Source organism: Pristiophorus japonicus, chromosome 19 (assembly GCF_044704955.1).
Source record: "Pristiophorus japonicus isolate sPriJap1 chromosome 19, sPriJap1.hap1, whole genome shotgun sequence".
NCBI classification, from domain to species: domain Eukaryota; kingdom Metazoa; phylum Chordata; class Chondrichthyes; family Pristiophoridae; genus Pristiophorus; species Pristiophorus japonicus.
In genome coordinates, this window is record NC_091995.1 from 3,555,500 (window position 1) to 3,579,206 (window position 23,707).

Sequence of the window (23,707 nt, forward strand, 5' to 3'; positions counted from 1 at the left end):
TAGCGTTTCCTCTGCCCACCTTTGGCTCGTTTACCGTGAAGGAGTTCCGAGTAGAGCGCTTGCTTTGGGGAGTCTCGTGTCGGGGCATGCAGACAATGTGGCCCTGCCCAGCGGAGCTGGTCGAGTGTGGTCAGTGCTTCGATGTTGGGGATGTTGGGCCTGGTCGAGGACGCTAACGTATATATACATATATACCAGTCTGTAACAAAGTTGGAGCCTGACTCTGTGGTTCTGTAGATTCACAGAGGATGGAGAGAGAGAGAGAGAGAGAGAGAGATGATGGGCTCTTCGGGTTAAAAGAATCGAAGAACCTCGGCTGGCATGACGGGGGAACCATCGTCGAGTTGGCAAATCGCCGAGGTCTGGCAGGTAAGGAACCTTGCCCAACACACAAGACGTTTGAGCAGCAGGCTGGTAAACAGTGACATTGTAATAATACCCTCGGGCACCAGTCGTGGGGGACGGGGTGTGGACATGCGTGTGTGAGTTACTGGGACAGGTCCAGAAACTGGGTGCCGTTACCCAGGTGTTGCTTCAGCCAGTCCATCACCTTGAACAGATTGACGTGAAAATCGCGGGCGTGAGTCGGTAGTCTGTAATCATCACACCGGTTCACCACTCCCCAGCTTACAACTCCCACCTGGAATTTGGAGAAAAACAGCGGTTAGAAAACCTGCCTTTCGCAGGAGGGCCTCGGGGCTGAAATGGGAAGTTCAGAGAAGGTTGATTCCGGCGATGAAGGGGGCTGTCTTATGAAGACAGGTTTGCCGCACGCTCTTCCTGCTGCCTGAGCTTGGTCTCTGCAAGCTCTCGGCGATGAGACAGGAGGCGCTCGTTGGGGTTCAGAAGAATGAGAGGTGATCTTATTGAAACGTATGAGAACATAACATAAGAAATAGGAGCAGGAGTCGGCCATACAGCCCCTCGAGCCTGCTCTGCCATTTAATACCATCATGGCTGATCAGATCATGGACTCAGCTCCACTTCCCTGCCCGCTCCCCATAACCCCTTAATCCCTTATCAGTTAAGAAACTGCCTTAAATTTATTCAATGTCCCGGCTTCCACAGCTCTCTGACGCAGCGAATTCCACAGATTAACAGAGAAGAAATTCCTCCTCGTCTCAGTTTTAAATGGGCGGCCCCTTATTCTAAGACCATGCCCCCTAGTTCTAGTCTCCCCCATCAGTGGAAACATCCTCTCTGCATCCACCTTGTCGAGGCCTCCTCATAATCTTATACGTTTCGATAAGATCACCTCTCAATCTCCTGAATTCCAATGAGTAGAGGCCCAACCTCCTCAACCTTTCTTCATAAGTCAACCCCCTCATCCCCGGAATCAACCGAGTGAACCTTCTCTGAACTGCCTCCAAAGCAAGTATATCCTTCCGTAAACATGGAAACCAAAACTGCACGCAGTATTCCAGGTGTGGCCTCACCAATACCCTGTATAACCGTAGCAAGACTTCCCTGCTTTTATACTCCATCCCCTTATCTCGAACTAGGGGCATAGTTTCAGAATATGGGGTCGCCCATTTAAAATGGAAATGATGAGGAATTTCTTGTCTCAGCAATTCGAAAATCTGTGTAATTCTCTCCCCCAGAGAGCTGTGGAGGCTGGGTCATTGTATTGAAGGCGGAGATAGACAGATTTTTGAGCGATGAGGTAGTGAAGGGTTATGGGGAGCGGGCAGGGAAGTGGAGCTGAGTCCATGATCAGATCAGCCGGTTAAACAAGATCTTGATTTCAAAATTCTCATCCTTGTTTACAAATCCCTCCATGGCCCTCGCCCCCTCCCTATCTCTGTAATCTCCTCCAGCCCCCTCCCTATCTCTGTAATCTCCTCCAGCCCCATAAATCCCCCCCCCACCCAGATGTCTGCGCTCCTCTAATTCTGCCCTCCTGAGCATCCCTGATTAAAATCGTTCAACCATCATAGAAACATAGAAAATAGGTGCAGGAGTAGGCCATTCAGCCCTTCGAGCCTGCACCGCCATTCAATGAGTTCATGGCTGATCATTCCCTCAGTACCCCTTTCCTGCTTTCTCTCCATACCCCTTGATCCCTTTAGCCGTAAGGGCCATATCTAACTCCCTCTTGAATATATCTAACAAACTGGCATCAACAACTCTCTGCGGTAGAGAATTCCACAGGCTAACAACTCTCTGAGTGAAGAAGTTTCTCCTCATCTCGGTCCTAAATGGCTTACCCCTTATCCTTAGATTATGTCCCCTGGTTCTGGACTTCCCAAACATCGGGAACATTCTTCTAGCATCTAACCTGTCCAAACCCGTCAGAATTTTATATGTTTCTATGAGATCTCCTCTCATCTTTCTAAACTCCAGTGAATACAGGCCCAGTCGATCCAGTCTCTCCTCATATGTCAGTCCTGAACTCCCTCAATAGCAAGAACATCCTTCCTCAGATTAGGAGACCAAAACGGAACACAATATTCCAGGTGAGGCCTCACTAAGGCCCTGTACAACTGCAGTAAGACCTCCCTGCTCCTATACTCAAATCCCCTAGCTATGAAGGCCAAAATACCATTTGCCTTCTTCACCGCCTGCTGTACCTGCATGCCAACTTTCAATGACTGATGTACCATGATACCCAGGTCTCGTTGCACCTCCCCTTTTCCTAATCTGCCACCATTCAGATAATATTCTGCCTTCGTGTTTTTGTCACCAAAGTGGATAACCTCACATTTATCCACATTATACTGCATCTGCCATGCATTTGCCCACTCACCTAACCTGTCCAAGTCACCCTGTAGCCTCTTAGCGTCCCCCTCACAGCTCACACCGCCACCCAGTTTAGTGTAATCTGCAAACTTGGAGATATTACACTCAATTCCTTCATCTAGATCATTAATGTATATTGTAAATAGCTGGAGTCCCAGCACTGAGCCCTGCGGCACTCCACTAGTCACTGCCTGCCATTCTGAAAAGGACCCATTTATCCCGACTCTCTGCTTCCTGTCTGCCAACCAGTTCTCTATTCACGTCAGTACATTACCCCCAATACCATGTGCTTTGATTTTGCACACCAATCTCTTGTGTGGGACCTAGTCTAAAGCCTTTTGAAAGTCCAAATACACCACATCCACTGGTTCTCCCTTGTCCACTCTACTATTTACATCCTCACAAAATTTTAGAAGATTTGCCAAGCAGGATTTCCCTTTCATAAATCCATGCTGACTTGGACCGATCCTGTCACTGCTTTCCAAATGCACTGCTATTTCATCTTTAATGATTGATTCCAACATTTTCCCCACTACTGATGTCAGGCTAAAAGGTCTATAATTACCCGTTTTCTCTCTCCCTCCTTTTTAAAAAAGTGGTGTTACATTAGCTACCCTCCAATCCATAGGAACCGATCCAGAGTCGATAGACTGTTGGAAAATGATCACCAATGCATCCACTATTTCTAGGGCCACTTCTTTAAGTACACTGGGATGCAGACTATCAGATCCCGGGGATTTATCGGCCTTCAATCCCATCAATTTCCCTAACACAATTTTCTGACTAATAAGGATTTCCTTCAGTTCCTCCTTCTCACTAGACCCTCGCACCCCCAGTATTTCCGGAAGGTTATTTGTGTCTTCCTTAGTGAAGGCAGAACCAAAATATTTGTTCAACTGGGATGCCATTTCTTTGTTCCCCATTACAAATTCACCTGAGTCCGACTGCAAGGGACCTACGTTTGTCTACATTAATCTTTTTCTCTTCACATATCTATAGAAGCTATTGCAGTCAGTTTTTATGTTCCCAGCAAGCTTCCTCTCATACTCTATTTCCCCCTCCTAATTAAACCCTTTGTCCTCCTCTGCTGAATTCTAAATTTCTCCCAGTCCTCAGGTTTGTTGCTTTTTCTGGCCAATTTATAAGCCTCTTCCTTGGATCTAACACTATCCTTAATTTCCCTTGTTAGCCACGGTTGAGCCACCTTCCCTGTTTTATTTTTACTCCAGAGAGGGATGTACAATTTGTTGAAGTTCATCCATGTGATCTTTAAATGTTTGCCATTGCCTATCCACTGACAACCCTTTAAGTGTTATTTGCCAGTTTATTCTAGCCAATTCACGTCTCATACCATCGAATTTACCTTTCCTTCAGTTCAGGACCCTAGTCTCTGAATTAACTGTGTCACTCTCCATCTTAATAAAGAATTCTACCATATTATGGTCACTCTTCCCCAAGGGGCCTCGCACAACAAGATTGCTAATTAGTCCTTTCTCATTACACATCACCCAGTCTAGGATGGCCAGCCTTCTAGTTGGTTCCTCGACATATTGGTCTAGAAAATCATCCCTAATACACTCCAGGAAATCCTCCTCCAGTTTGATTAGCCCAATCTATATGTAGATTAAAGTCGCCCATGATAACTGCTGTACCTTTATTGCACACATCCCTAATTTCTTGTTTGATGCTGTCCCCAACCTCACTACTACTGTTTGGTGGTCTGTACACAACTCCCACCAGCGTTTTCTACCCTTTGGTATTCCGTAGCTCCACCTATATCGATTCCACATCATCCAAGCTAATGTCCTTCCTTACTATTGCATTAATTTCCTCTTTAACCAGCAACGCCACCCCGCCTCCTTTTCCTTTCTGTCTATCCTTCCTGAATGTTGAATACCCCGGATGTTGAGTTCCCAGCCTTGGTCACCCTGGAGCCATGTCTCCGTGATGCCAATTATATCATATTCGTTAATTGCTGTCTGCGCAGTTAATTCGTCCACCTTATTCCGAATACTATTCGCATTGAGGCACAGAGCCTTCAGACTTGTCTTTTTAACACACTTTTCCCCTTTAGAATTTTGCTGTAATGTGGCCCTTTTTGCTTTTTGACTTGGGTTTATCTGCTTTTCTTCTTTCTATCTTTTGCTTCTGGTGGCCGGTGGCCGTGCCTTCAGCTGCCTGGGCCCCAAGCTCTGGAACTCCCTGCCTGAACCTCTCTACCTCTCTTTCCTCTCACTCTTGCTAGGGTTGATGCAGGGAGGATGTTTCCTCTGACTGGGTGTCTAGAAGCAGGGATCACAGTCTCTGGATAAGGGGTCAGCCATTTGAGAAAGGCAAGGATTAATTTGGGACAGTCAGCATGGATTTGTTAAAGGAAGATCGTGTTTGACTAATCTGATTGAATTTTTTGAGGAGGTAACCAAGAGGGTTGATGAGGGTAGTGCGTATGATGTAGTATATACGGACTTTAGCAAGGCTTTTGATAAGGTCCCGCATGGTGAACTGGTCATGAAGGTTAAAGCCCCTGAGATACAGGGCAAAGTGGCAAGTTGGATCCAAAATTGGCTCAGAGGTAGGAAGCAAAGGGTAATGATTGATGGATGTTTTTGTGACTGGAAGGATGTTTCCAGTGGGGTTCCGCAGGGCTCAGTACTGGGGCCCTTGCTTTTTGTGGTATATATCAACGATTTAGATTTGAATATTTGTGGTATGATTAAGAAGTTTGCAGATGACAGTAAATTTGGCTGTGTGGTTGATAATGACGAGGAAAGTCATGGACTGCAGGAGGATATCAATCTACTGATCAGGTGGACAGAGCAGTGTCAAATGGAATTTAATTCAGAGAAGTGTGAGGTGATGCACTTTGGGAGGGCTAATAAGGAAAGGGTATACACATTAAGCGGTAGGCCACTTAATAGTGTAGATGAACAAAGGGACCTTCGAGTGCTTGTCCACAGATCACCTGAAAGTAGCAGGCCAGGTGGATAAGGTGGTTAAGAAGGCTTACGGAATGCTTGCCTTTATTGGCCGATGCATAGAATATAAGAGCAGGGAGGTTATGCTTAAATGGTATAATACTTTGGTTAGTCCACAGCTGGAGTACTGCGTGCAGTTCTGGTCACTGTATTATAGGAAGGACATGATTGCACTAGAGAGGATGCAGAGGAGATTTACTAGGATGCTGCCTGCAATGGAGAATCTTAGTTATGAGGACAGATTGGATAGGCTAGGTTTGTTCTCATTGGAACAGAGGAGGTTGAGAGGAGACCTCATCGAGGTGTACAAAATATTGAGGGACCTGGACACAGTGGATAGTAAGGGTCTATTTCCATTGGTGGAGGGGGCATAGTTTTAAGGTGGTTGGTGGAAGGTTTAGAGGGGATTTGAGGGGGCGGGGGGCTTCTTTACACAGAGGGTTGTGGGGATCTGGAACTCGCTGCCTGGAAGAGTGGTGGATGCAGAAACCCTCACCATATTTAAGAGATGTTTGGATGGGCACTTAAAGTGCAGTAACCTGCAGGGTTACGGACCTAGAGCTGGTAATTGGGATTAGACTGGATGACCTTTTGTTGGACGTTGCAGATACAATGGTAAGTACTGCAGGGAATCGAATACGGCCAGGGTGATCTCCTGGACTAGTGTCGATCGCCTGGATGGGTCAGAGAGGAATTTTCCCAGATTTTTTTCTCCCTAATTTGGCCTGTGTTTTTATCTGGTTTTTGCCTCTCCCAGGAGATCACATGGCTCTGGTTGGGGTGGAGTGTAGAATGTTTCAGTATAAGGGATGTCGCAGTTGTGTGGGGCGGACTGGTTGGGCTGGGTGCTCTTTGCCTTTCCGTCATTGTTCGATGGTTTATATGTAACCTTCAGGGCTGGTGACCGAGGGCCGTGTGGCTCTTTGTCGGCCGGCATGGACACGATGGGCCGAGATGGCCTCCTTCTGTGCTGTACATTTCTATGTTTCTATGTTTTCTATGAGATGAGAAGGAATTCCTTCACTCAGAGGGTGGTGAATCTTTGGAATTCTCTGCCCCAGAGGGCTGTGGATTCTCAGTCTTTGAGTATAGTCAAGACAGAGAAGGTTCACGAGATTGATTCCTGGGAAGAGAGGGTATGAGGAGAGATTGAATAGAATGGGCCTACACTCTCTGGCATTTCGAAGAATGAGAGGTGATAGCATCGAAACATGTAAGATTCTGAAGGGGATTTACAGGGTAGATGCTGAGAGGTTGTTTCCCCGGGCTGGGGAGTGTAGAACCAGGGGGCGCAGTCTCAGGAGAAGGAGTAGGCCATTTAAGACAGAGATGAGGAGGAATTTCTTCACTCAGAGGGTGGTGAATCTTTGGAATTCTCTGCCCCAGAGGGCTGTCGATGGCTCAGTCATAGAAACATAGAAAATAGGTGCAGGAGTAGGCCATTCGGCCCTTCGAGCCTGCACCACCATTCAATATGATCATGGCTGATCATGCAACTTCAGTACCCCATTCCTGCTTTCTCTTCATACCCCTTGATCCCTTTAGCCGTAAGTGCCACATCTAACTCCCTTTTGAATATATCCAACGGACTGTCCTCAACAACGTTCTGTGGTAGAGAATTCCACTCTCTGGGTGAAAAAGTTTCTCCTCATCTCGGTCCAAGATGGCTTACCCCTTATCCTTAGACTGTGACCCCTGGTTCTGGACTTCCCCAACATCGAGAACATTCTTCCTGCATCTAACCTGTCCAATCCCGTCAGAATTTTACATGCTGTATATTCAAGGCTGAGATCGATCGATTTTAGGGCACTAATAGAATCAAGGGACATGGGGATAGTGCAGGGAGGTGGAATTGGGGGAGAAGATCAGCCATAGTCCCTCATATCTGCTAACAGTCTAATAAAATTTAAGAGTCAATCCCTTTGACTCTTAATTGTAAGACTGCATCAGTCTTGAATCAGGTGTGACTGACCTGTGCATGTTAAATCATCGCAGTTTCATTGCATACTGACCTGGATATATCGATACAGCTTCTTAATATACAGAGGTCCGCCTGAGTCTCCTGAAAAGAAAATGGAACACAAGAGTTGAGCCAAAACTCGGCTGCCCATGCCCGGACTCATCGTCACCATAGGCGGTCCCTCGTATCCAGGATGTCTTGTATCCACGCCAAAAAGGGATGGGTTCACAGGTGTTTCAATGAAGGACCTGATGCTCCAGGTCCCGAACCACATCCTGAAGGGTGGAAGCTGCCTGTGTTCACTGCCCCCGTGTCCGAACTCGTACCCAGTCCCGCTCACCCATCACCCACTGTGTTCACTGCCCCCGTGTCCTAACTCACACCCAGTCCCACTCACCCATCACCCACTGTGTTCACTGCCCCCGTGTCCTAACTCACACCCAGTCCCGTTCACCCATCACCCCCTGTGCTCACTGCCCCCGTGTCCTAACTCGCACCCAGTCCCACTCACCCATCACCCCCTGTGCTCACTGACCCTGTGTCCTAACTCACACCCAGTCCCACTCACCCATCACCCCCTGTGCTCACTGCCCCCGTGTCCTAACTCGCACCCAGTCCCACTCACCCATCACCCCCTGTGCTCACTGCCCCCGTGTCCGAACTCACACCCAGTTCCGCTCACCCATCACCCCCTGTGCTCACTGCCCTGTGTCCGAACTCGCACAGAGTCCCACTCACCCATCACCCCCTGTGCTCACTGCCCCGTGTCCGAACTCGCACCCAGTCCCATTCTCCCATCACCCCCTGTGCTCGCTGCCCTGTGTCCTAACTCACACCCAATCCCGTTCACCCATCACCCGCTGTGCTCACTGCCCCCGTGTCCGAACTCACACCCAGTCCCACTCACCCATCACCCACTGTGCTCGCTGCCCCGTGTCCGAACTCACACCCAGTCCCGTTCACCCATCACCCCCTGTGCTCGCTGCCCCCGTGTCCTAACTCACACCCAGTCCCGCTCACCCATCACCCCCTGTGTTCACTGCCCCCGTGTCCTAACTCACACCCAGTCCCGTTCACCCATCACCCCCTGTGCTCACTGCCCCCGTGTCCGAACTCACACCCAGTCCCACTCACCCATCACCCCCTGTGCTCACTGCCCCCGTGTCCGAACTCACACCCAGTCCCGCTCACCCATCACCCCCTGTGCTCACTGCCCCCGTGTCCGAACTCACACCCAGTCCCGCTCACCCATCACCCCCTGTGCTCACTGCCCTGTGTCCGAACTCGCACAGAGTCCCACTCACCCATCACCCCCTGTACTCACTGCCCCGTGTCCGAACTCGCACCCAGTCCCATTCTCCCATCACCCCCTGTGCTCGCTGCCCTGTGTCCTAACTCACACCCAATCCCGTTCACCCATCACCCGCTGTGCTCACTGCCCCCGTGTCCGAACTCACACCGAGTCCCGTTCACCCATCACCCGCTGTGCTCACTGCCCCCGTGTCCGAACTCACACCCAGTCCCGCTCACCCATCACCCCCTGTGCTCACTGACCCGTGTCCTAACTCGCACCCAGTCCCGCTCACCCATCACCCCCTGTGCTCACTGCCCCGTGTCCGAACTCACACCCAGTCCCGCTCACCCATCACCCCCTGTGCTCACTGCCCCCGTGTCCAAACTCACACCCAGTCCCGCTCACCCATCACCCCCTGTGCTCACTGCCTTGTGTCCGAACTCGCACCCAGTCCCGCTCACCCATCACCCCCTGTGCTCACTGCCCCCGTGTCCTAACTCACACCCAGTCCCACTCACCCATCACCCCCTGTGCTCACTGCCCCGTGTCCGAACTCGTACCCAGTCCCGCTCACCCATCACCCCCTGTGCTCACTGCCCCGTGTCCGAACTCGCACCCAGTCCCATTCTCCCATCACCCCCTGTGCTCGCTGCCCCGTGTCCTAACTCACACCCAGTCCCGCTCACCCATCACCCCCTGTGCTCACTGCCCCCGTGTCCGAACTCACACCCAGTCCCGCTCACCCATCACCCCATGTGCTCACTGCCTTGTGTCCGAACTCGCACCCAGTCCCGCTCACCCATCACCCCCTGTACTCACTGCCCCCGTGTCCTAACTCACACCCAGTCCCACTCACCCATCACCCCCTGTGATCACTGCCCCGTGTCCGAACTCGCACCCAGTCCCATTCTCCCATCACCCACTGTGCTCGCTGCCCCGTGTCCTAACTCACACCCAATCCCGTTCACCCATCACCCCCTGTGCTCGCTGACCCCGTGTCCTAACTCACACCCAGTCCCACTCACCCATCACCCTCTGTGCTCACTGCCCCGTGTCCTAACTCACACCCAGTCCCACTCACCCATCACCCCCTGTGATCACTGCCCCGTGTCCGAACTCGTACCCAGTCCCGCTCACCCATCACCCCCTGTGCTCACTGCCCCGTGTCCGAACTCGCACCCAGTCCCATTCTCCCATCACCCCCTGTGCTCGCTGCCCCATGTCCTAACTCACACCCAATCCCGTTCACCCATCACCCCCTGTGCTCGCTGACCCCGTGTCCTAACTCACACCCAGTCCCACTCACCCATCACCCCCTGTGCTCGCTGACCCGTGTCCTCGCTCACACCCAGTCCCACTCACCCATCACCCCCTGTGCTCGCTGCCCCCGTGTCCTAACTCACGCCCAGTCCCGCTCACCCATCACCCCCTGTGCTCGCTGCCCCCGTGTCCGAACTCGCACCAAGTCCTGCTCACCCATCACCCACTGTGCTCACTGCCCCGTGTCCTAACTCGCACCGAGTCCCGCTCACCCATCACCCCCTGTGCTCACTGCCCCGTGTCCGAACTCGTACCCAGTCCCGCTCACCCATCACCCCCTGTGCTCGCTGACCCCGTGTCCTAACTCACACCCAGTCCCACTCACCCATCACCCCCTGTGCTCGCTGACCCCGTGTCCTAACTCACACCCAGTCCCGTTCACCCATCACCCCCTGTGCTCGCTGACCCCGTGTCCTAACTCACACCCAGTCCTGCTCACCCATCACCCCCTGTGCTCGCTGACCCGTGTCCTCGCTCACACCGAGTCCCACTCACCCATCACCCCCTGTGCTCGCTGCCCCCGTGTCCTAACTCACGCCCAATCCCGTTCACCCATCACCCCCTGTGCTCGCTGCCCCCGTGTCCGAACTCGCACCGAGTCCCGCTCACCCATCACCCCCTGTGCTCACTGCCCCGTGTCCGAACTCACACCCAGTCCCGCTCACCCATCACCCCCTGTGCTCGCTGCCCCCGTGTCCGAACTCGCACCAAGTCCTGCTCACCCATCACCCACTGTGCTCACTGCCCCGTGTCCTAACTCGCACCGAGTCCCGCTCACCCATCACCCCCTGTGCTCACTGCCCCGTGTCCGAACTCACACCCAGTCCCGCTCACCCATCACCCCCTGTGCTCACTGCCCCCGTGTCCGAACTCACACCCAGTCCCGCTCACCCATCACCCCCTGTGCTCGCTGGCCCCGTGTCCGAACTCACACCCAGTCCCACTCACCCATCACCCCCTGTGCTCACTGCCCCCGTGTCCTAATTTACACCCAGTCCCACTCACCCATCACCCCCTGTGCTCACTGCCCCGTGTCCGAACTCGTACCCAGTCCCGCTCACCCATCACCCCCTGTGCTCGCTGACCCCGTGTCCTAACTCACACCCAGTCCCACTCACCCATCACCCCCTGTGCTCGCTGACCCCGTGTCCTAACTCACACCCAGTCCCGTTCACCCATCACCCCCTGTGCTCGCTGACCCCGTGTCCTAACTCACACCCAGTCCTGCTCACCCATCACCCCCTGTGCTCGCTGACCCGTGTCCTCGCTCACACCGAGTCCCACTCACCCATCACCCCCTGTGCTCGCTGCCCCCGTGTCCTAACTCACGCCCAATCCCGTTCACCCATCACCCCCTGTGCTCGCTGCCCCCGTGTCCGAACTCGCACCGAGTCCCGCTCACCCATCACCCACTGTGCTCACTGCCCCGTGTCCTAACTCGCACCGAGTCCCGCTCACCCATCACCCCCTGTGCTCACTGCCCCGTGTCCGAACTCACACCCAGTCCCGCTCACCCATCACCCCCTGTGCTCACTGCCCCCGTGTCCGAACTCACACCCAGTCCCGCTCACCCATCACCCCCTGTGCTCGCTGCCCCCGTGTCCGAACTCACACCCAGTCCCGCTCACCCATCACCCCCTGTGCTCACTGCCTTGTGTCCGAACTCGCACCCAGTCCCGCTCACCCATCACTCCCTGTGCTCACTGACCCCGTGTCCTAACTCACACCCAGTCCCACTCACCCATCACCCCCTGTGCTCACTGCCCCGTGTCCGAACTCGTACCCAGTCCCGCTCACCCATCACCCCCTGTGCTCGCTGACCCCGTGTCCTAACTCACACCCAGTCCCACTCACCCATCACCCCCTGTGCTCACTGCCCCGTGTCCGAACTCGCACCCAGTCCCATTCTCCCATCACCCCCTGTGCTCGCTGCCCTGTGTCCTAACTCACACCCAGTCCCACTCACCCATCACCCCCTGTGCTCGCTGCCCCCGTGTCCTAACTCACACCCAGTCCCGCTCACCCATCACCCCCTGTGCTCACTGCCCCGTGTCCGAACTCACACCGAGTCCCGTTCACCCATCACCCGCTGTGCTCACTGCCCCCGTGTCCGAACTCACACCCAGTCCCGCTCACCCATCACCCCCTGTGCTCACTGCCCCCGTGTCCTAACTCGCACCGAGTCCCGCTCACACATCACCCCCTGTGCTCACTGCCCCGTGTCCGAACTCACACCCAGTCCCGCTCACCCATCACCCCCTGTGCTCACTGCCCCCGTGTCCAAACTCACACCCAGTCCCGCTCACCCATCACCCCCTGTGCTCACTGCCTTGTGTCCGAACTCGCACCCAGTCCCGCTCACCCATCACCCCCTGTGCTCACTGCCCCCGTGTCCTAACTCACACCCAGTCCCACTCACCCATCACCCCCTGTGCTCACTGCCCCGTGTCCGAACTCGTACCCAGTCCCGCTCACCCATCACCCCCTGTGCTCGCTGACCCCGTGTCCTAACTCACACCCAGTCCCACTCACCCATCACCCCCTGTGCTCGCTGACCCCGTGTCCTAACTCACACCCAGTCCCGTTCACCCATCACCCCCTGTGCTTGCTGCCCCCGTGTCCGAACTCGCACCGAGTCCCGCTCACCCATCACCCCCTGTGCTCACTGCCCCGTGTCCTAACTCGCACCGAGTCCCACTCACCCATCACCCCCTGTGCTCGCTGACCCCGTGTCCTAACTCACACCCAGTCCCACTCACCCATCACCACCTGTGCTCGCTGACCCCGTGTCCTAACTCACACCCAGTCCCACTCACCCATCACCCCCTGTGCTCACTGCCCCGTGTCCTAACTCACACCCAGTCCCACTCACCCATCACCCCCTGTGCTCACTGCCCCGTGTCCTAACTCGAACCACGTCCCGCTCAACCATCACCCCCTGTGCTCACTGACCCGTGTCCTAACTCGCACCCAGTCCCACTCACCCATCACCCACTGTGCTCACTGCCCTGTGTCCTAACTCACACCCAGTCCCACTCACCCATCACCCACTGTGCTCACTGACCCGTGTCCTAACTCACACCCAGTCCCACTCACCCATCACCCCCTGTGCTCACTGCCCTGTGTCCTAACTCACACCCAGTCCCACTCACCCATCACCCACTGTGCTCACTGACCCGTGTCCTAACTCACACCCAGTCCCGTTCACCCATCACCCCCTGTGCTCGCTGACCCCGTGTCCTAACTCACACCCAGTCCCACTCACCCATCACCCCCTGTGCTCGCTGACCCGTGTCCTCGCTCACACCCAGTCCCACTCACCCATCACCCCCTGTGCTCGCTGCCCCCGTGTCCTAACTCACGCCCAGTCCCGCTCACCCATCACCCCCTGTGCTCGCTGCCCCCGTGTCCGAACTCGCACCAAGTCCTGCTCACCCATCACCCACTGTGCTCACTGCCCCGTGTCCTAACTCGCACCGAGTCCCGCTCACCCATCACCCCCTGTGCTCACTGCCCCGTGTCCGAACTCGTACCCAGTCCCGCTCACCCATCACCCCCTGTGCTCGCTGACCCCGTGTCCTAACTCACACCCAGTCCCACTCACCCATCACCCCCTGTGCTCGCTGACCCCGTGTCCTAACTCACACCCAGTCCCGTTCACCCATCACCCCCTGTGCTCGCTGACCCCGTGTCCTAACTCACACCCAGTCCTGCTCACCCATCACCCCCTGTGCTCGCTGACCCGTGTCCTCGCTCACACCGAGTCCCACTCACCCATCACCCCCTGTGCTCGCTGCCCCCGTGTCCTAACTCACGCCCAATCCCGTTCACCCATCACCCCCTGTGCTCGCTGCCCCCGTGTCCGAACTCGCACCGAGTCCCGCTCACCCATCACCCCCTGTGCTCACTGCCCCGTGTCCGAACTCACACCCAGTCCCGCTCACCCATCACCCCCTGTGCTCGCTGCCCCCGTGTCCGAACTCGCACCAAGTCCTGCTCACCCATCACCCACTGTGCTCACTGCCCCGTGTCCTAACTCGCACCGAGTCCCGCTCACCCATCACCCCCTGTGCTCACTGCCCCGTGTCCGAACTCACACCCAGTCCCGCTCACCCATCACCCCCTGTGCTCACTGCCCCCGTGTCCGAACTCACACCCAGTCCCGCTCACCCATCACCCCCTGTGCTCGCTGGCCCCGTGTCCGAACTCACACCCAGTCCCACTCACCCATCACCCCCTGTGCTCACTGCCCCCGTGTCCTAATTTACACCCAGTCCCACTCACCCATCACCCCCTGTGCTCACTGCCCCGTGTCCGAACTCGTACCCAGTCCCGCTCACCCATCACCCCCTGTGCTCGCTGACCCCGTGTCCTAACTCACACCCAGTCCCACTCACCCATCACCCCCTGTGCTCGCTGACCCCGTGTCCTAACTCACACCCAGTCCCGTTCACCCATCACCCCCTGTGCTCGCTGACCCCGTGTCCTAACTCACACCCAGTCCTGCTCACCCATCACCCCCTGTGCTCGCTGACCCGTGTCCTCGCTCACACCGAGTCCCACTCACCCATCACCCCCTGTGCTCGCTGCCCCCGTGTCCTAACTCACGCCCAATCCCGTTCACCCATCACCCCCTGTGCTCGCTGCCCCCGTGTCCGAACTCGCACCGAGTCCCGCTCACCCATCACCCACTGTGCTCACTGCCCCGTGTCCTAACTCGCACCGAGTCCCGCTCACCCATCACCCCCTGTGCTCACTGCCCCGTGTCCGAACTCACACCCAGTCCCGCTCACCCATCACCCCCTGTGCTCACTGCCCCCGTGTCCGAACTCACACCCAGTCCCGCTCACCCATCACCCCCTGTGCTCGCTGCCCCCGTGTCCGAACTCACACCCAGTCCCGCTCACCCATCACCCCCTGTGCTCACTGCCTTGTGTCCGAACTCGCACCCAGTCCCGCTCACCCATCACTCCCTGTGCTCACTGACCCCGTGTCCTAACTCACACCCAGTCCCACTCACCCATCACCCCCTGTGCTCACTGCCCCGTGTCCGAACTCGTACCCAGTCCCGCTCACCCATCACCCCCTGTGCTCGCTGACCCCGTGTCCTAACTCACACCCAGTCCCACTCACCCATCACCCCCTGTGCTCACTGCCCCGTGTCCGAACTCGCACCCAGTCCCATTCTCCCATCACCCCCTGTGCTCGCTGCCCTGTGTCCTAACTCACACCCAGTCCCACTCACCCATCACCCCCTGTGCTCGCTGCCCCCGTGTCCTAACTCACACCCAGTCCCGCTCACCCATCACCCCCTGTGCTCACTGCCCCGTGTCCGAACTCACACCGAGTCCCGTTCACCCATCACCCGCTGTGCTCACTGCCCCCGTGTCCGAACTCACACCCAGTCCCGCTCACCCATCACCCCCTGTGCTCACTGCCCCCGTGTCCTAACTCGCACCGAGTCCCGCTCACACATCACCCCCTGTGCTCACTGCCCCGTGTCCGAACTCACACCCAGTCCCGCTCACCCATCACCCCCTGTGCTCACTGCCCCCGTGTCCAAACTCACACCCAGTCCCGCTCACCCATCACCCCCTGTGCTCACTGCCTTGTGTCCGAACTCGCACCCAGTCCCGCTCACCCATCACCCCCTGTGCTCACTGCCCCCGTGTCCTAACTCACACCCAGTCCCACTCACCCATCACCCCCTGTGCTCACTGCCCCGTGTCCGAACTCGTACCCAGTCCCGCTCACCCATCACCCCCTGTGCTCGCTGACCCCGTGTCCTAACTCACACCCAGTCCCACTCACCCATCACCCCCTGTGCTCGCTGACCCCGTGTCCTAACTCACACCCAGTCCCGTTCACCCATCACCCCCTGTGCTTGCTGCCCCCGTGTCCGAACTCGCACCGAGTCCCGCTCACCCATCACCCCCTGTGCTCACTGCCCCGTGTCCTAACTCGCACCGAGTCCCACTCACCCATCACCCCCTGTGCTCGCTGACCCCGTGTCCTAACTCACACCCAGTCCCACTCACCCATCACCACCTGTGCTCGCTGACCCCGTGTCCTAACTCACACCCAGTCCCACTCACCCATCACCCCCTGTGCTCACTGCCCCGTGTCCTAACTCACACCCAGTCCCACTCACCCATCACCCCCTGTGCTCACTGCCCCGTGTCCTAACTCGAACCACGTCCCGCTCAACCATCACCCCCTGTGCTCACTGACCCGTGTCCTAACTCGCACCCAGTCCCACTCACCCATCACCCACTGTGCTCACTGCCCTGTGTCCTAACTCACACCCAGTCCCACTCACCCATCACCCACTGTGCTCACTGACCCGTGTCCTAACTCACACCCAGTCCCACTCACCCATCACCCCCTGTGCTCACTGCCCTGTGTCCTAACTCACACCCAGTCCCACTCACCCATCACCCACTGTGCTCACTGACCCGTGTCCTAACTCACACCCAGTCCCACTCACCCATCACCCCCTGTGCTCACTGCCCTGCGTCCTAACTCACACCCAGTCCCACTCACCCATCACCCCCTGTGCTCACTGACCCCGTGTCCTAACTCACACCGAGTCCCACTCACCCATCACCCCCTGTGCTCACTGACCCCGTGTCCTAACTCGAACCACGTCCCACTCACCCATCACCCCCTGTGCTCACTGACCCGTGTCCTAACTCACACCGAGTCCCACTCACCCATCACCCCCTGTGCTCGCTGACCCCGTGTCCTAACTCACACCGAGTCCCACTCACCCATCACCCCCTGTGCTCGCTGACCCCGTGTCCTAACTCACACCGAGTCCCACTCACCCATCACCCCCTGTGCTCGCTGACCCCGTGTCCTAACTCACACCGAGTCCCACTCACCCATCACCCCCTGTGCTCGCTGACCCCGTGTCCTAACTCACACCCAGTCCCACTCACCCATCACCACCTGTGCTCGCTGACCCCGTGTCCTAACTCACACCCAGTCCCACTCACCCATCACCCCCTGTGCTCACTGCCCCGTGTCCTAACTCGAACCACGTCCCGCTCACCCATCACCCCCTGTGCTCACTGACCCGTGTCCTAACTCGCACCCAGTCCCACTCACCCATCACCCCCTGTGCTCACTGCCCTGTGTCCTAACTCACACCCAGTCCCACTCACCCATCACCCCCTGTGCTCACTGCCCTGTGTCCTAACTCACACCCAGTCCCACTCACCCATCACCCCCTGTGCTCACTGACCCCGTGTCCTAACTCACACCCAGTCCCACTCACCCATCACCCCCTGTGCTCACTGACCCGTGTCCTAACTCACACCCAGTCCCACTCACCCATCACCCCCTGTGCTCACTGCCCTGTGTCCTAACTCACACCCAGTCCCACTCACCCATCACCCCCTGTGCTCGCTGACCCCGTGTCCTAACTCACACCGAGTCCCACTCACCCATCACCCCCTGTGCTCACTGACCCCGTGTCCTAACTCACACCGAGTCCCGCTCACCCATCACCCCCTGTGCTCACTGACCCGTGTCCTAACTCACACCCAGTCCCACTCACCCATCACCCACTGTGCTCACTGCCCCGTGTCCTGACTCACACCCAGTCCCACTCACCCATCACCCCCTGTGCTCACTGACCCCGTGTCCTAACTCACACCGAGTCCCACTCACCCATCACCCCCTGTGCTCGCCGACCTACACTGGCTCCCAGTTAAGCAACGGCTCGATTTCAAAATTCTCCTCCTTGTTTACAAATCCCTGCATGGCCCTCACCCCCTCCCTATCTCTGTAATCTCCTCCAACATCAAGATCCACGGCACGGCCCTGGAAAACATGGACCACTTTCCACACGTCGGGAGCTTATTATCAGCAAAGGCAGACAGCGATGACGAGATCCAACATCGCCTCCAGTGCGCCAGTGCAGCCTTCGGCCGCCTGAGGAAGAGAGTGTTCGAAGACCAGGCCCTCATATCTGCCAGCGAGCTCATGGTCTACAGGGTTGTAGTAATACCGCCCTCCTGTATGGCTCAGAGACATGGACCATATACAGTCACTGGAGAAATACCGCCAACATTGTCTCTGCAAGTTCCTGCAAATCCCCTGGGAGGACAGACGCACCAACGTTAGCGTCCTCGACCAGGCCCAACATCCCCAGCATCGAAGCACTGACCACATTCGATCAGCTCCGCTGGGCAGGGCCACATTGTCCGCATGCCTGACACAAGACTCCCAAAGCAAACGCTCTACTCGGAACTCCTTCACGGCAAACGAGCCCCAAGTGGGCAGAGGAAACGTTACAAGGGACACCCTCAAAGCCTCCCTGATAAAGTGCAACATCCCCACTAACACCTGGGAGTCCCTGGCCAAAGACCACCCTGGGTAGAGGAAGTGCATCCGGGAGGGGGCTGAGCACCTCGAGTCTCGTCGCCGAGAGCATGCAGAAACCAAGCGCAGGCAGCGGAAGGAGCGTGCGGCAAACCAGTCCCACCCTCCCCTTCCCTCAACCACTGTCTGTCCCACCTGTGACTGGGACTGTGGCTCTCGTATTGGACTGTTCAATCACCTAAGAACTCACTTTTAGAGTGGAAGCAAGTCTTCCTCGATTCCGAGGGACTGCCTATGATGATAAATCTCCTCCAGCCCCACAACCCCCCGAGATGTCTGCGCTCCTCTAATTCTGCCCTCCTGACCATCCCTGATTATCATCGCTCCACCATCGGTGGCCGTGCCTTCAGCTGCCTGGGCCCCAAGCTCTGGAACTCCCTCCCTAAACCTCTCCGCCTCTCCACCTCACTTTCCTCCTTCAACCCGCTCCTTAAAACCTCCCTCTTTGACCGAGCTTTTGGTGTTTAGGAGAGGAGGAAACTGGACGAGACCAGGACATTTACCTTTGCAGCTAATGGCCTCCTTACTGCTTGTGCTTCCTCCCGTGCACAGAAAGCGATCAGTGACCACTTCTTTGACGTCACTCACATTGACGTATATGGAAGCCTGGAGGGCATCCTGTTCGCACAAAGACTTTTCCTGAAATACACATTGAAGAATTTCAACCGCGTCCACCTATATTTGTGCGGCCAGTGTTTAAGGTTTGATTCCATTGGCAGCCCTCTCGTCTCTAATCCAGATGCCAGGAATGGGCGCAGAATTCTCAGCCTCCCCAGGATCCGTACGGAGTGTGTGCGGAGCCGGGGAAGGAATTGCAAAAGCCAGCTTTCAGTGCACAATGCACAGGCGCTGAAAATCGGCTTTTCCGATCCGTCAAGCTAGAGCTCGACAGATCCTCCGTATCGCGGGAGCGACGACATTCGCAAGGGCAAGATTGCGGGATTTACCCGTATCTTGCCCGGCAAGCGTCCTCAAAACTCTTGCGCCTGATAGAAGCAGGCGCATAGCCTACTGGTACAGGAGTAAGAGTTTAAAAACACACAGGATGTAACGAACAGGGTGGATAAAGGGGAACCAGTAGATGTGGTGTATTTGGACTTCCAGAAGGTATTTGACAAGGTGCCACATAAAAGGTTACTGCACAAGATGAAAGTTCAGGGGTTGGGAGTAATATATTAGCATGGATAGAGGATTGGCTAACTAACAGAAAACAGAGAGTCGGGATAAATGGTTCATTCTCGGGTTGGCAATCAGTAACTAGTGGGGTGCCGCAGGGATCAGTGCTAGGACCCCAACTATTTACAATCTATATTAACGACTTGGAAGAAGGGACTGAGTGTAACGTAGCCAAGTTTGCTGATGATATAAAGATGGGAGGAAAAGCAATGTGTGAGGAGGACACAAAAAATCTGGAGGAGGACATAGATAGGCTAAGTGAGTGGGCAAAAATTTGTCAGATGGAGTATAATGTTGGAAAGTGTGAGGTCATGCACTTTGGCAGAAAAAAAATCAAAGAGCAAATTATTATTTAAATGGAGAAAGATTGCAAAGTGCTGCAGTACAGCGGGACCTGGGGGTACTTGTGCATGAAACACAAAAGGATAGTGTGCAGGTACAGCAAGTGATCAGGAAGGCCAATGGTATCTTGGCCTTTATTGCAAAGGGGATGGAGTATAAAAGCAGGGAAGTCTTGCTGCAGTTATACAGGGTATTGGTGAGGCCACACCTGGAATACTGCGTGCAGTTTTGGTCTCCATATTTACCAAAGGATATACTTGCTTTGAAGGCAGTTCAGAGAAGGTTCACTCGGTTGATTCCGGAGATGAGGGGGTTGACTTATGAGGAAAGGTTGAGGAGGTTGGGCCTCTACTCATTGGAATTCAGAAGAATGAGAGGTGATCTTATCGAAACGTATAAGATTATGAGGGGGCTTGACAAGGTGGATGCAGAGAGGATGTTTCCACTGATGGGGGAGACTAGAACTAGGGGGCATGGTCTTAGAATAAGGGGCCGCCCATTTATAACTGAGATGAGGAGAAATTTCTTCTCTGAGGGTTGTAAATCTGTGGAATTCACTGCCTCAGTGGAAGCTGGGACATTGAATAAATTTAAGACAGAAATAGACAGTTTCTTAACCGATAAGGGAATAAGGGAGCGGGCAGGGAAGTGGAGCTGAGTCCATGATCGGATCAGCCATGATCGTATTAAATGGCGGAGCAGGTTCGAGGGGCCGTATGGCCTACTCCTGCTCCTATTTCTTATGTTCTTATAATCGTATACGTTTCAATAAGATCACCTCTCATTCTTCTAAACCCCAACGAGTACAGGCCCAACCTCCTCAACCTTTCTTCACAAGACAACCCCTTCATCTCAGGAATCGACCTTCTCTGAACTTCCCATCTCAGCCCGAGACCAGTTGTCACCCTCCTGTGAAAGGCAGGTTTTCTCAACACAAGCTGTGGCCTCGCCAATATAACTGTAGCAAGACTTCCCGCAGTGGGGAGGGTTTTTATCAATAAAAGGTGTTGTTACCATTTCATTTTAAAATGTTTTTGTGTGTTTTAAAACTCTTACGCCTGTACCAGTAGGCTATGTCCCCTGCTTCTATCAGGCGCAAGAGTTTTGAGGACATTTTGCCGGGCAAGATCTGGGTAAATCCCGCTATCTTGTCCGTGGAAATGTCCTCGCTCCCGAGATGCGGATCATCTGACAAGCTCCGGCCGCGACCGATCGGGAAAGCCGGTTTTCAGCGCATGCGCGTTGTGCACTGAAAGCCGACTTTTCCGAAGCCTTCCCGGATCCGTACACACTCCGTATGGACCCGGCGAGGCCGCGAGTTCTGCCCCGATGTTTAAGATGGCGGATGGGGTGCCGATCAAGTGGGCTGCTTTGTGCTGGATGTGGCAGATAGGCCCATTCCCGGCATAAGAACATAAGAAATAGGAGCAGGAGTCGGCCATACAGCCCCTCGAGCCTGCTCCGCCATTTAATACGATCATGGCTGATCCGATCATGGACTCGGGTCCACTTCCCTGCCCGCTCCCCATAACCCCTTATTCCCTTATCGCTCAAAAATCTGTCTATCTCTGTCTTAAACTTATTCAATGTCCCAGCTTCCACAGCTCTCTGAGGCAGCGAATTCCACAGATTTACAACCCTCAGAGAGAAGAAATTCCTCCTCATCTCAGTTTTAAATGGGTGGCCCCTTATTCTAAGATTATGCCCCCTAGTTCTAGTCTCCCCCATCAGTGGGAACATCCTCTCTGCATCCATCTTGTCAAGCCCCCTCATAATCTTATACATTTCGATAAGATCACCTCTCATTCTTCTGAATTCCAATGAGTAGAGGCCCAACCTACTCAACCTTTCCTCATAAGTCAACCCCCTCATCTCCGGAATCAACCGAGTGAACCTTCTCTGAACTGCCTCCAAAGCAAGTATATCCTTTCGTAAATATGGAAACCAAAACTGCACACAGTACTCCAGGTGTGGCCTCACCAATACCCTGTATAACTGTAGCAAGACTTCCCTGCTTTTATACTCCATCCCCTTTGCAATAAAGGCCAAGATACCATTGACCTTCCTGATCACTTGCTGTACCTGCATACTAACCTTTTGTGTTTCATGGACAAGTACCCCCAGGTCCCGCTGTACTGCGGCACTTTGCAATCTTTCTCCGTTTCAATAATAACTTGCTCTTTGATTTTTTTTTTCTGCCGAAGTGCATGACCTCACACTTTCCAACATTATGCTCCATCCGCCAAATTTTTGCCCACTCACTTAGCCTGTCTATGTCCTTTTGCAGATTGTTTGTGTCCTCCTCACACATTGCTTTTCCTCCCAGCCGACAGCGATTTCTGGGCCATTCACTCCCTACGCCTCCGGCACAATTTGGAGGGTTTTTCAAAATCATGTCATTGAAGGTTGGCATGCAGGTGCAGCAGGCGGTTAAGAAAGCAAATGGCATGTTGGCCTTCATAGCGAGGGGATTTGAGTACAGGGGCAGGGAGGTGTTGCTACAGTTGTACAGGGCCTTGGTGAGGCCACACCTGGAGTATTGTGTACAGTTTTGGTCTCCTAACCTGAGGAAGGACATTCTTGCTATTGAGGGAGTGCAGCGAAGGTTCACCAGACTGATTCCCGGGATGGCGGGACTGACCTATCAAGAAAGACTGGATCAACTGGGCTTGTATTCACTGGAGTTCAGAAGAATGAGAGGGGACCTCATAGAAACATATAAAATTCTGACGGGGTTAGACAGGTTAGATGCAGGAAGAATGTTCCCAATGTTGGGGAAGTCCAGAACCAGAGGTCACAGTCTAAGGATAAGGGGTAAGCCATTTAGGACCGAGATGAGGAGAAACTTCTTCACCCAGAGAGTGGTGAACCTGTGGAATTCTCTACCACAGAAAGTTGTTGAGGCCAATTCACTGAATATATTCAAAAAGGAGTTAGATGAGGTCCTTACTACTAGGGGGATCAAGGGGTATGGTGAGAAAGCAGGAATGGGGTACTGAAGTTGAATGTTCAGCCATGAACTCATTGAATGGTGGTGCAGGCTAGAAGGGCCGAATGGCCTACTCCTGCACCTATTTTCTATGTTTCTATGTTTCTATGTGTGGTCTGGACAGAGCAGATAGAGAGAAACTGTTCCCATTGGTGGAAGGGTCAGGAACCAGAGGTCACGGATTTAAGGCGACTGGCAAAAGAACCAAATCGACATGCGGGGAAAACTCTTCCCACAGCCAGTGGTCAGGATCTGAAATTCAGTGCCTGGTGGAGGCCGACTCAATTGTGGCTTTTAATCGGGAATTGGACGCACCAACGTTAGCGTCCTCGACCAGGCCCAACATCCCCAGCATCGAAGCACTGACCACACTCGACCAGCCCCGCTGGGCAGGGCCACATTGTCCGCATGCCAGACACGAGACTCCCAAAGCAAGCGCTCTACTCGGAATTCCTTCACTGCAAACGGGCCAAAGGTGGGCAGAGGAAACGTTACAAGGACACCCTCAAAGCCTCCCTGATAAA

General features: G+C 54.7%; 1 protein-coding gene across 1 annotated transcript in view; it reads right to left on the minus strand.

The window, feature by feature from the left end:
• Positions 1–487: 487 nt before the first annotated feature.
• The window catches only part of LOC139230626 (superkiller complex protein 2-like), a 170,498-nt gene continuing 147,278 nt past the window's right edge, over positions 488–23,707 (minus strand). The window contains exons 28-30 of the mRNA XM_070862442.1: positions 19,180–19,315; positions 7,727–7,776; positions 488–640 (exon numbers count right to left, since the gene is read on the minus strand). Of these exons, the coding sequence (XP_070718543.1) occupies positions 488–640; positions 7,727–7,776; positions 19,180–19,315 (339 nt within the window). The remainder of the gene's footprint in view (positions 641–7,726; positions 7,777–19,179; positions 19,316–23,707) is intronic.